At 36.7% G+C, this 13749-nt stretch overlaps 1 protein-coding gene across 3 annotated transcripts in view; it reads left to right on the forward strand.

Moving 5' to 3' along the window:
- CCDC91 (coiled-coil domain containing 91) overlaps positions 1-13749 on the forward strand; it is a 374289-nt gene that overhangs the window by 76229 nt on the left and 284311 nt on the right. For 2 of the 3 annotated variants that reach the window (XM_061125198.1, XM_061125199.1), the window contains exon 2: positions 13653-13695. In XM_061125198.1, coding sequence (XP_060981181.1) covers positions 13666-13695 — 30 coding nt within the window. In that variant the 5' untranslated portion in view covers positions 13653-13665. Of the gene's footprint in view, positions 1-13646; positions 13696-13749 lie in introns of those variants that run through there. The other variant, XM_061125200.1, reaches the window with a different exon arrangement.

Below are 13749 nucleotides of genomic sequence, written 5' to 3' on the forward strand. Positions count from 1 at the left end.
AATTCAGGTAAATAATTTCCTTGACAAGATAAGCTTGAAATTCTGATTTTGTGTTTTGATTAGACTCTTCCGTTTAGTTCAGTCTTAACTAATGGCTGTTCCCTTTTATCTTGGCTAAGGGTGTGTGTGTCTGTCTGTGTTTCTGCGTGTTTCCTTTGTTATGTTTCCTCTTACCCATTTATATTTGCTTTGGATTGTCTGAAAAAAAAAATCACCTGTCTGTTACTTTTAGGGAACATGGCATGAAATAGTCTCAAATAGAAAAAAATTTGGATGTTGGTTAGCCAGTAATTTTCCAGATGGGATAGAGATTGACTTAAATGCTGAGTGGACAGTATAAGGCACTTTGGGATGACTGAATACTCTGGATAATCTCTGGAGATGGTAATTTTTGAAGTCAGTTACTTAAATTGTCTACTTTTCTATTTGGTGTTTTTTTGCATTTTATTTTGAGCAACTTTGGTGTCTGCGATACACTTTTACATTTTGTATAAATATTTATAATACGGGAACATGTCATAAAGAAGACTAACATGAAACATTTTCCATTTATTCACTGATGAAAGGCTAGTTTAAAATATTTAAGCCTTCTCTTACCGTTTGTTTTGAAAAATAAAACTTGCCTTGAGTTTTCTTTTCAGAATAGTATTTTGACGCAAATAAAGAGTACTTGATTCATTGTGCCATGATTTTGTTTATGCTGTCATTAAAAAAGTCAATTATGAGAGCCCACAGTTCAAAGATGTAAAAGGCTTGTTATGGCCTAAGTCCATCTTATGATGCCCTCTCTTCCAGCCTGTCCATTTCTTGCTTTCTAGAAGCAAGATATTTAACAGCATATATAGCTGAATCTTTAGTGTTTAGCAGTTAATCACAAAATAACATTTATTATTGCTATGTCTTGATTTTTAAATTTCATACCCATTGTCTTTCCAATATGGAAGATCAGACCTAAACTGTCTTTTACCTCTGGCTCATACCACATCCTTCATCATCTTTCTCTTACCTTCCCAATATGGTTATATTATAATTTTGGTACAGGTAGTTATTCACTGTTAACGTTATTATGACCGTGTAAATACTACTCACAGCTGAAAAATGTAGTACATTATGTTTGCTTTTCCTGTCTAACACATTGTTTTCTCACTGTTTTCATTTAGCTAATTTTCTAATCACTTATTCAAGCCTAAATTTTTCTCCAGTTGTTTAAAATTACTCTTATTATGGTAAAACAGAGACAGTCTATTAATTTCATTTCCTAGAATACATCTCCCAGGAGCTTTCTTCTCTACTCCAATTTAGACTTGTTGCTGTCTCCTCTTGTTACTCACTTCATTTTTCTGGGATAATTCCTTTTGTTTTTCTTTTTAGTTGGATCTCCTTTTTCTTAATCCTGTCTCCCTCATGTCTTATTCCTTTGGTTTATTTCATAGAATTGTTGGGAAATAACTTTTTTTTTTGAGACTGTCAGGTGTGAATATGACTTATTTTCCCTCTACTTGATCACTTGTTGAATTGGCTGATTATAAAGTTCTATGTTGTGGAATTTTCCCTCAAAATCTTAGCATCATCGCTTCATTGTTTTTTGCCTTTCAGTGATGCTCTTGTAAAGTCTAATACCATTACATATATTCTCTATCCATTGTACAAAACCTATTTTATCTCTTTATAAGCTTGTAGGATCTTCTCCTTTTTTGTAGGATGTAAGACACTGCACTCCTAGTGTGGCTTTTTACTTCTATTTTCTTAGACATGTGAGCAACCATTAAATCTGCAAATTATATCCTTTAGTTTTAAAAATTTTCTTATATTATTTGGCTCATGATTTATCTTTTGTTTTCTCTATTCTTTCTAGAATTCCTAAAGTTAAATATTGCATATTCTAGACTGGATCTTATAATTTCTTATATTTTTACTCTGATTTCTCATTTCTTTTTCTTTTATACTCTGCTTCTTAAAGGAGATTTTCTTAGCTTTATTACCCAACCTGAAGTGTTTCATTTCTGTAATCATTTATATTTTCAAGACCTTAGTCTGGTTAAATACCACCCAACTTCCTTCCCAAATTAAAGCTTCTTGTTCTTATTTCATGAATGCACTCTCTTCTGATCTCAACTCTCTGAAGGTATTCATTATAGTTTTTATTTTTTAGCAAATATTTCTCTCATATGTAGTCTCTGTTTCTTCCATCTTTTTTCTTTTTTTGGGGGTGGGGTTCATTTCTGTTTTTCATATTGTTGTTTTTATTCAGTCTCTAAGTTATATCTGGCTCTATACAGCCTCATGGACTGCAGCATACCAGGCTTCCCATCCTTCACTGTCTCCTGGAGTTTGCTCAAATTGAGTCAGTGATGCTATCTAACCATCTCATCTTTTGCCGCTGTCTTCCCCTTTGCTTTCAGTCTTTCCCAGCTTCAGGGTCTTTTTCAGTGAATCAGCTCTTTGCATCAGGTGGCCAAAGTATTGGAGCTTTAGCTTCTTCATAAGTCCTTCCAATGAATGTTCAGGGTTGATTTTCTTTAGGATTGACTAGTTTAATTTCTTTGTATTCCAAGGTACCCTCAATAGTCATCTCCAGCACCACAATTCAAAATCATCAATTCTTCAGCACTCAGCCTTCTTTATGGTCCAACTCTTACATTCATACATGACTACTGGAAAAACCATAGCTTTGGTTATACAGACCATTGTTCACAAAATGATGTCTTTGCTTTTTAATATGCTCTTTGTCATAGCTTTCCTTCCAAGCAGCAGGCATCTTTGTTTCATGGCTGCAGTCACCATCTGCAATGATTTTTGGAGCCCCAAGAAATAAAATCTGTCATTGCTTCTGCTTTTCCCCCTTCTATTTGCCATGAAGTGATGGGACCAGAGTGCCATGATCTTAGTTTTTTGAATGTTGAGTTTTAAGCCAGCATTTTCACCCTCCTCTTTTACCCTCATCTAGAGGATCTCTAGAGGACCCACTCCAGTAATGCTGCCTGGAGAAATCCATGAACATAGGAGCCTGACAGGCTACAGTCCATGGGGTTGCCAAGAGTCAGGCATGACTGGGCAGCTACCACTCACAGAGGATCTTTAGTTCCTCTTCCCTTTCTGCCATTAGAATGGTATTATCTGCATATCTGAGGTTGTTGATATTTTTCCTGCTATCTTGAATCCAGCTTGTGAGTCATCCAGCCTGGCATTTTGCATGATGTACCCTGATTATAAGTTAAGTAAGCAGGATGACACTATACACTTTGTCATACTCCTTTTCCAATTTTGAACCAGTCTGTTGTTCCATGTAAGATTATAACTGTTGCTTCTTGATCCACGTACAGGTTTCTTAGGAGACAGGTAAGGTGGTCTGATACTCTCATCTCCTTAAGAATTTTCTATAGTTTGTTGTGATTTACATAGACAATGTAAATTGTCTTTGACAATGGCTTTCACATTGTCAATGAAGCAGGAGTAGATGTTCTGCTGGAATTTCTTTGCTTTCTCTCTTATCCAACGAATGTTGGCAATTTGATCTCTGGTTCCTCTGCTTTTTCTAAACCCAGCTTGTACATCCTGAAGTTCTCAGTTCATGTACTGCTGAAGCCGAACTTGAAGGATTTTGAGTGTAATCTTAATGAGTATGCAAAATGAGCACAATTCTCCTGTGGACATTCTTTGGCATTGCCCTTATTTGGGACTGGAATGAAAATTGACCGTTTCCAGTCTTATGGCTACTTCTGAGTTTTCCAAATTTGCTGGCATAATGAGCACAGCACTTTAACAACATTCACTTTTAGTGTTTTAAATAGCTCAGCTGGAATTCTGTCACCTCCACTAGCTTTGTTCCTAGTAATGCTTCTTAAGGCCCACTTGACTTCACACTCCAGAATGTCTGGCTCGAGGTAAGTTACCGCACCAACTATGATTATCCTGGTCATTAAGATATTTTTAAAATATAGTTCTTTTGTGTATTCTTGCCACCTCTTAATATCTTCTGCCTCTGTTAGGTCCTTGCCATTTCTGTCCTTTATTGTGCCTATCCTTGCATGAAATATTCCCTTGATCTCTCCAATTTTCTGAAGAGATCCCTAGTTTTTCCCATTCTGTTGTTTTCCTTTGCTTCATTGCATTGTTCATTGAAGAAGGCCTTCTTATCTCTCCTTGCTATTCTCTAGAATTCTGCATTCATTTGGATATATCTTTCCCTTTCTCTCTTGCTTTTCACTTCTCTTCTCTCTTCAGGTATTTGTAAAGCCTCCTCAGACTGCCACTTTGACAGCTTGCCTTTTTTTTTTTTTCTTTCAGATGGTTTTGTTCACTGACTCCTGTATAGTGTTATGAAACTGTCCATAGTTCTTCAAGCATTCAATCTACCAGATCTAATCTCTTGAATCTATTCATCACTTTACTGTATAATCATAAGGGATTTAATTTAGGTCATACCTGAATGGCCTAGTGGTTTTCCCTATTTTCTTCAATTTAAGCCTGAATTTTTCAGTAAGGAGCTGATGATCTGAGCCACAGTCAGCTTCAGGTCTTGTTTTTGCTAACTGTGTAGAGCTTCTCATCTTTGGCTGCAAATAATGTAATCGATCTGATTTTGGTATTGACCATTTGGTGATGTCCATGTGTGGAGTCGTCTCTTGTGTTCTTGGAAAAGGGTGTTTGCTATGACCAATGACCAAATGTGTTCTCCTGACAAAACTCTGTAAGCCTTTGCCCTGCTTCATTTTGTGCTTTAAGGCCAAACTTGCCTGTTACTCTAGATATCTCTTGTTTCCTCCTTTCGTATTTCAGCTCCCTGTGATGAAACAAGTGTCTCTTTTTGGTGTTAGTTTTAGAAGGTCTTGTAGGTCTTTATAGAACCGTTCAACTTCAGCTTCTTTGGCATCAGTGGTTGGGGCATAGACTTGGGTTACTGTGATGTTGAATAGTTAGCGTTGGAAATGAACCGAGATCATTCTGTCATTTTTTGAGGTTTTACTCAGATATTGCATTTCAGACTCATCTGTTGACTATGAGGGCTACTCCATTTTTTTAGTAAGAGTTTCCTGCCCACAATAGTAGATATAATAGTATTCTGAATATTAACTTTGCCCATTCCCCTCCAATTTAGTTCACTGATTCCTAAGATGTTAATGTTCACTCTTGCCATCTCCTGCTTGACCATGTCCACTTGATCTTGATTCATGGACCTAACATTCCAGGTTCCTATGAAGTATTGTTCTTTACAGCATTGAACTTTACTTTCACACCAGACACATCCACAACTGAACATCATTTCTGCTTTGGCTCTGTCACTTCATCCTTTCTGGAGCTATTAGTAATTGACCTCTGCTCTTTTCATATTAGCTATTTTCATTGTTTTTTTTTTTTTTTTTTTGTCATTTGAATACTCTTATTGTTTTTTTCCCCGTATTTTAAACTTTTTATTTTTATTAGGGTGTAGCTGATTAGCAGTGTTGTGGTAGTTTCAAGTAAACAGTAAATGGACTCAGACATACATATACATGTATCCGTTCTTCCCCACTCCCCTCTCCTGTCCAGGTTGGCACATAACATTGAGCAGAGTTCCATGTGCTATACAATAGGTCCTTGTTGATTATCTTTTTTTTTTTTTTTAATTTTTTTATTAGTTGGAGGCTAATTACTTCATAACGTTTCAGTGGGTTTTGTCATACATTGATATGAATCAGCCATAGATTTACACGTATTCGCCATCCCGATCCCCCCTCCCACCTCCCTCTCCACCCGATTCCTCTGGGTCTTCCCAGTGCACCAGGCCCGAGCACTTGTCTCATGCATCCCACCTGGGCTGGCGATCTGTTTCACCATAGATAGTATACATGCTGTTCTTTTGAAACATCCCACCCTCACCTTCTCCCACAGAGTTCAAAAGTCTGTTCTGTATTTCTGTGTTTCTTTTTCTATTTTGCATATAGGGTTATCGTTACCATCTTTCTAAATTCCATATATATGTGTTAGTATGCTGTAATGTTTTTTATCTTTCTGGCTTACTTCACTCTGTATAATGGGCTCCAGTTTCATCCATCTCATTAGGACTGATACAAATGAATTCTTTTTAATGGCTGAGTAATATTCCATGGTGTATATGTACCACAGCTTCCTTATCCATTCATCTGCTGATGGGCATCTAGGTTGTTTCCATGTCCTGGCTATTATAAACAGTGCTGCGATGAACATTGGGGTGCACGTGTCTCTTTCAGATCTGGTTTCCTCAGTGTGTATGCCCAGAAGTGGGATTGCTGGGTCATATGGCAGTTCTATTTCCAGTTTTTTAAGGAATCTCCACACTGTTTTCCATAGTGGCTGTACTAGTTTGCATTCCCACCAACAGTGTAAGAGGGTTCCCTTTTCTCCACACCCTCTACAGCATTTATTGCTTGTAGACTTTTGGATAGCAGCCATCCTGACTGGCGTGTAATGGTACCTCATTGTGGTTTTGATTTGCATTTCTCTAATAATGAGTGATGTTGAGCATCTTTTTCATGTGTTTGTTAGCCATCTGTATGTCTTCTTTGGAGAAATGTCTGTTTAGTTCTTTGGCCCATTTTGTGATTGGGTCATTTATTTTTCTGGAATTGAGCTGCAGGAGTTGCTTGTATATTTTTGAGATTAATCCTTTGTCTGTTTCTTCATTTGCTATTATTTTCTCCCAATCTGAGGGCTGTCTTTTCACCTTGCTTATAGTTTCCTTTGTAGTGCAAAAGCTTTTAAGTTTCATTAGGTCCCATTTGTTTAGTTTTGCTTTTATTTCCAATATTCTGGGAGGTGGGTCATAGAGGATCTTGCTGTGATTTATGTCGGAGAGTGTTTTGCCTATGTTCTCCTCTAGGAGTTTTATAGTTTCTGGTCTTACATTTAGATCTTTAATCCATTTTGAGTTTATTTTTGTGTATGGTGTTAGAAAGTGTTCTAGTTTCATTCTTTTACAAGTGGTTGACCAGTTTTCCCAGCACCACTTGTTAAAGAGGTTGTCTTTTTTCCATTGTATATCCTTGCCTCCTTTGTCAAAGATAAGGTGTCCATAGGTTCGTGGATTTATCTCTGGGCTTTCTGTTCTGTTCCATTGATCTATATTTCTGTCTTTGTGCCAGTACCATACTGTCTTGATGACTGTGGCTTTGTAGTAGAGTCTGAAGTCAGGCAGGTTGATTCCTCCAGTTCCATTCTTCTTTCTCAAGATTACTTTGGCTATTCGAGGTTTTTTTGTATTTCCATACAAATTGTGAAATTCTTTGGTCTAGTTCTGTGAAAAATACCGTTGGTAGCTTGATAGGGATTGCATTGAATCTATAGATTGCTTTGGGTAGAATAGCCATTTTGACAATATTGATTCTTCCAATCCATGAACATGGTATGTTTCTCCATCTGTTTGTGTCCTCTTTGATTTCTTTCATCAGTGTTTTATAGTTTTCTATGTATAGGTCTTTTGTTTCTTTAGGTAGATATACTCCTAAGTATTTTATTCTTTTTGTTGCAATGGTGAATGGTATTGTTTCCTTAATTTCTCTTTCTGTTTTTTCATTGTTAGTATATAGGAATGCAAGGGATTTCTGTGTGTTAATTTTATATCCTGCAACTTTACTATATTCATTGATTAGCTCTAGTAATTTTCTGGTAGAGTCTTTAGGGTTTTCTATGTAGAGGATCATGTCATCTGCAAACAGTGAGAGTTTCACTTCTTCTTTTCCTATCTGGATTCCTTTTACTTCTTTTTCTGCTCTGATTGCTGTGGCCAAAACTTCCAACACTATGTTGAATAGTAGTGGTGAGAGTGGGCACCCTTGTCTTGTTCCTGATTTCAGGGGAAATGCTTTCAATTTTTCACCATTGAGGGTGATGCTTGCTGTGGGTTTGTCATATATAGCTTTTATTATGTTGAGGTATGTTCCTTATATTCCTGCTTTTTGGAGAGTTTTAATCATAAATGAGTGTTGAATTTTGTCAAAGGCTTTCTCTGCATCTATTGAGATAATCATATGGTTTTCATCTTTCAATTTGTTAATGTGGTGTATTACATTGATTGATTTGCGGATATTAAAGAATCCTTGCATTCCTGGGATAAAGCCCACTTGGTCGTGGTGTATGATTTTTTTAATATGTTGTTGGATTCTGTTTGCTAGAATTTTGTTAAGGATTTTTGCATCTATGTTCATCAGTGATATTGGCCTTGATTATCTTTTTAAAATATAGCAGTGTGTACATGGCCTTCTCAAAGGCAGCCAAATTATCCCTCCCCTGCCCCCTGGCAACCATAATTTCATTTCTACATATCTGTGATTGTCCTTGGCTGTCTTTTCAGATATAAATGAGACACTAATAATAAGGTAGCTTATGCTTATGTAATGATTAAAGTGTGTCAGACATTGTTCTAAGTGCTTCGTCTATTTTAACTTATTTAATCCTTACAAGGACTTTAGGAATTGGTTACCATTATTATTATTCCTATTTGACAGATGAGAAAACTGAGTCATAAAATGATAAATAAGTTGCCCAGTTTTACACAGTTTGGTAAGTGGCAGAGCTAGAATCTGAATCCAGGCAGCCGAATTCTGTATTTCCTTCTTGTAACAGTTACACTTATTTTGTCTCTTAATGAAATAAGGAGCAAATTAGAAATTCCATGTATGTGGGTTGCTGTTCAGTAGCCCAGTCGTGTCCGACTCTTTGCGACCCCGTGGATTGCAGCGCACCAGGCCTCCCTGTCCCTCACCATCTCCTGGAGTTTGCCCAAAGTTCGTGTTCATTGCATTGGTGATACTGTCTAGCCATCTCATCCTTTTGATGCCTTCTCCTTCTGCCTTCAGTCTTTCCCAGCATCAGGGACTTTTCCAATGAGTCATCTGTTTGCTTCAGATGACCAAAATACTGGAACTTCAGCTTCAGCATCAGTCCTTCCAGTGAGTATTCATGGTTGATCTCTCTCAAGATTGACTGGTTTAATCTCCTTGCTGTCCAAGGGACTCTCAGAAGCCTTCTCCCCCACCACACTTTGACGGCATCAATTCTTTGACATTCTGCCTTCTTTATGGTCCAGCTTTCACAACCGTGGGCTTCCCTGGTGGCTCAGATGGTGAGGAATCCACCTGCAGGGCGGAAGACCTGGGTTCTATCCCTGGGTTAGAAAGATCCCCTGGAGAAGGGAACAGCTATGCACTCCAGTATTCTTCCTAGAGTATTCCATGGACAGAGGAGCCTGGCAGTCTAAAGTACACGGGGTTGCAAAGAGTTGTACACAACTGAGTGACTTTCACTTTTCACTCTCACAACCATATGGGACCACTGGGAAGATCATAGCCTTAAGTATACAGACCTTTGTCGGCAGAGTAATGTCACTGCTTTTCAGCACACTGTCTAGGTTTGTCATCACTATTCTGCCAAGAACCAATCGTTTTCTGATTTCATGGCTGCAGACACTGTCTGCAGTGATTTTGGAGCCCAAGAAGAGGAAATCTGTCACTACTTCCACCTTTTCCCCTGCTATTTGCCATGAAGTTATGGGACCAGATGCCATGATCTTAGTTTTTTTTTTTTTTAATATTTAGTCTTAAGCTGGCTCTTTCACTTTCCTCCTTCACCCTCATCAAGAGGCTCTTTAATCCTCTTTGCTTTCTGCCATTAGAGTGGTATCATCTGCATATCTGAGGTTGTTGATATTTCTCCCGCTTATCTTGATTCCAGCTTGTAATTCATCTAGCCTGGCATTTCTTATGATGTGCTCAGCATGTAGATTAAACAAACAGGATGACAGCCGACAGCCCTTTCAAACGCCTTTCTTGATGTTGAACCAATCAGTTGTTCCATACAGGGTGCTAACTGTTGCTTCTTGACCCGTATATGGGTAGGATTTGTCAAAGTAGTGTTACCTGAGTGAGCTGTATCTTTGTGGAATGTCTGGTGAGGTCCTTTGTCAGGGGGTGATTAGATTAGATCAGAGAAGAATTTTATAATCTACTGTTTAGAAGTTGACGACCTGCAACTGGCAACTTGGTTGCTGAGTGGTGAAAGAAGATGGGGGACTGGGTCTCAAAATTTAATACAATTTTGATTTATTCACCTGTCTCTGATCTTCCAGTGTGGAGATTCTTGCTTTTATACTGTCCAAGGATTAAACCTTCAGCCTTCTTCTGTGATGAGGAATTGTTAATTGCCCAGTTGTGCCGATTCTGGGAGGGGATCTTGGGATATATCTGTGATTCTTATGTTGAGTCTCATCTCTACTTGTCTTTCAGTGCTGCCCATTCCTGAGCCTTTTGTGGTTTCCCTGATACAAATGTGACTGATTCTCATTTTCCCCTCTGATAGCGTAAGATTCGTCTTCCTTGTACTTGCATTCCGTTTTTTTTTTTTTTTCCAGTTTTTTTTCTTTTTACCTACTCTTTGACCTTTGTTTATGTGGAAGCAAACAATCCATTCCTTTCTTGCTATCTTTTAGGAGAAGATTTTAGGAAAAGACTTGAGTATAATCCATGTGTCATTTTAAATTCTCTGCTAAGTCTCTTGAAATAAATTTCAGTTGTCTCCTTTTACCTGAAGGATTTCATGTTGCTCCAACTTCTGAAAAATTTTTCCCACCTTAGATGTTCTTCTTCTTTTGTAAGACCCTTTTATATTTTGTGTTATTTATATTTGCATGCTCTTCTTACACCTTGCCCTCTGGTCTACAGCAGACTGTAACTTCGGACCTTGAGTGATCCCTTCTGTAGAGTTGCTCAGTAAAAATGTTACATGAAGCGTTGTGCATGGATAGAGGAGCCTGGTGGGTTAGAGTCCATGGGGTCACAAAGAGTCACACACTGCTGAGCGACTAACACATTTTTCTTTTCTAAGTGTTGTGTCTATGTTTTTCTTGTGAAATATCAGCAATATATTAAATATTGAGGGTAATTTAGGAGAGAATTAATACAATAATGCAAAAAAGAGATTAAATTCTGATATAAAGAAGTCTGAGAATTGTTGTTGCTCAGTCACTAAGTCATGTCCATTGTTAAACCTGGTTTTTATGAAATCTTTCAACATAAGATAGCTAATCATAACAAAGTGTTCATCTCTCCACTTGCCATCATACGGATATGCCAATTTTTTGGCCAGGCTCATGATCCTATAACTTATATGACAGAAATATTTGGTGTTGCTTTATTATATTTGTTCTTCAGGCAGATAATGTTAAGTGCTGGAAGTCTTCTAAAAGGTTAATAAATGCACTGTAGATGAAGAATTGTTCTAAATGTATTGGAATAACTAAATCCATAAAGAAGCCCACACTTGTAATATTTCCTTTAAAAACTAATTTTTAGTTTTTGTATTTTGTAAAGTTGATTTTGACAAATCAGTGCTGTTAGTTTTGCTTCCTCCTGCTCTTTAAAATGTTCAGAAGGGAACAGAAACTATTTCAGAATTTGAAGCTAAATTATTCAGAGAAAGACTGTTACTTTAAAATAATCTTTATTTCTCTAGTACTGTATTTTAAGAAACTCAGAACACATTAGCCTCTTAAAATATATTAATATTTCTTTGAAAATAAAATACCGGAAGACTCATCTGCATTTTAATATGTAATAATTGCTGGGATATGGAAAGCATCTGTGGTCACTAACATCTTCTTTTGTAGAGCTAAATCAGTACTTAAGAAGCTGATGGTATTTGGTTGATTACCACAGGCAAACAAGCTGGAATGATTCTTAGGCATGGGTATTTGTTCTTGTTTTCAAATTTTCTGGTATCTTAACAAATAACTTATTGGACTGTGTCATATGAAAACACATAGATGCATTACTTTAAAAATTCCATTCTTTTGAAACCAAATTATTTGCGTACATGGTTTGCAGATGCTAAAAATAGCTTTTAATTGTCTCCTGAGATTTGTGGGACACATGGAAAAGACAAACTTGGTGTTCATAGTTTGACTTGGTTAATTCTCTGTATCCATATCACTCTTCTTTCATAATTTCTTCATGAAAAATGTAAGCACACACAGATTTCTACTCACTTGCATCAGAATTGTGAATTCCATTTCAAACTAAAACCGTCAAAAGTTTCTGAAAGTCTGGTTCATATTTTTTAAGTGTATGTGGATGATTTGCTTCGTTTTGATTTTTGGAGAAGTACATCTTTTGAAAATTTTTCAACAGATTGTTAAATTATGGGTAATGATGACAATACTGGTATTATATTCTGGTATGTCCATTTTTATAATGTATTGAATATTTCTATCTGTATATTTCTTATAGTGTCATTGCCTACTGAGTTTCTGTGAAAATAAATTTTCTTTGTCTATTAAAACGATCCTGAGATTGCTTTTTACTGTTTACTTTTCTTTGACTATTTTTGAGTTTTATTTTTCAAGGCATTAGTGTTAATTAATCCCATGGACAGTGGAGCCTGGCAGGCTGTGGTCCCTGGGGTTGCAAAGAGCTGGACATGACTGAGCATGTGCACAAACAGTAGTAGTTTTGGTGACGAGGTAAAGCGTGACAGCTGCTTTGTCAGTAAAATGCCTTAGAAAATACCTTGAGAATTATTGCTTAGCATATATAGTTTAATTTGCTCAGCTGTTTTTGTTCTTTTTTTAGAAGTTAGAGAAGATTTTCTGTAATGAAGTCCGTCTTGTATTATTGAGTCAAGAAAGCTGTAATTAATATTTGAACATGTCCACTTTTGAAAGATAGAAAAGAAAAACCAGTTATTGACCAGAGTGTGACTTCTGTCCACCAATTCACAATTTATTGTAAATTTAGTTTTGTTTGGATATATATCACTTATTACTTGTTTTACCTTTCTAGGTTTTTTAGTTCTTTCACGGTTTGTTCGATGAAAGCATCTCCTTTTTCTTTTTTTTTTAAAGCCCAGGCACTCATAGTTTTACCCTCTTATTTTTATAGTATGCATTTAGGACAGAATAAAGCATGTATTATCCCACTGCCTGTCTCGCTTACATATTTTAAGGATAAAGAAGAGAGGTATTCTGGATATTTGCCTGTGTTTTTCTCTTCCCTGGTCTCCATGAATACATGACTTGATTTATCTTGATCAGCCTAGTAACTTGCTCCACATTTTTCCAAAAGTGCAAAGCAGTTTCAGCTAAAAATACACATATCAAAATGCTCCAGAAGTTGTGGCCACAGCTCAAAAATGCTGATCAATTTTGAAAATCTAAATCAACCTCGGCCATGAAACCAAGGGAAGAACCTTTGTGGTGTGGGACAGATTTCCAAAAATTCACCACAGTCCTGTTCTTAGCTGGAGTTTGTGCTGATGTTGCCAGACAACTGAGGAATAGATGCAAAAAGCAGGAAGCATTATTGAATTGAGCCCTAGTGCCAATTTGGGAAAAGCAAATTAAAATGTAAAAGAATATTTTTCCACTCCTGGCGTCTCAACACAAAATGGCAAAATACATGGTTGCTGAAAAAGTCACAGAAATTGTTAATATTGCCAGAATGGCTAATTTTGTCAAACAAAATCTCAGTCTTTTTGTGCTAAAAATGCATATGCACTTAGTTAAATCATTTTCTTAACCCAAATGAAATAGTTCTAATTTACAAATCAAAAAACCAAATCAAAATGTATATACCTTTAAGTGAGAGAAGTGTTTTGACATAAATGACTATGTGTGTGGGCTTGTTTCAATGTCTTCTGTTTTTCAGGTGCACTTAAAGAATGGATGATGATGATTTTGGTGGTTTTGAGGTATGTGCTGTTATTTACTTTATTTTACTTGTGTAATTGTTTTAAATGTATTAT

Source organism: Dama dama, chromosome 22, assembly GCF_033118175.1.
Source record: "Dama dama isolate Ldn47 chromosome 22, ASM3311817v1, whole genome shotgun sequence".
Taxonomy (NCBI): domain Eukaryota; kingdom Metazoa; phylum Chordata; class Mammalia; order Artiodactyla; family Cervidae; genus Dama; species Dama dama.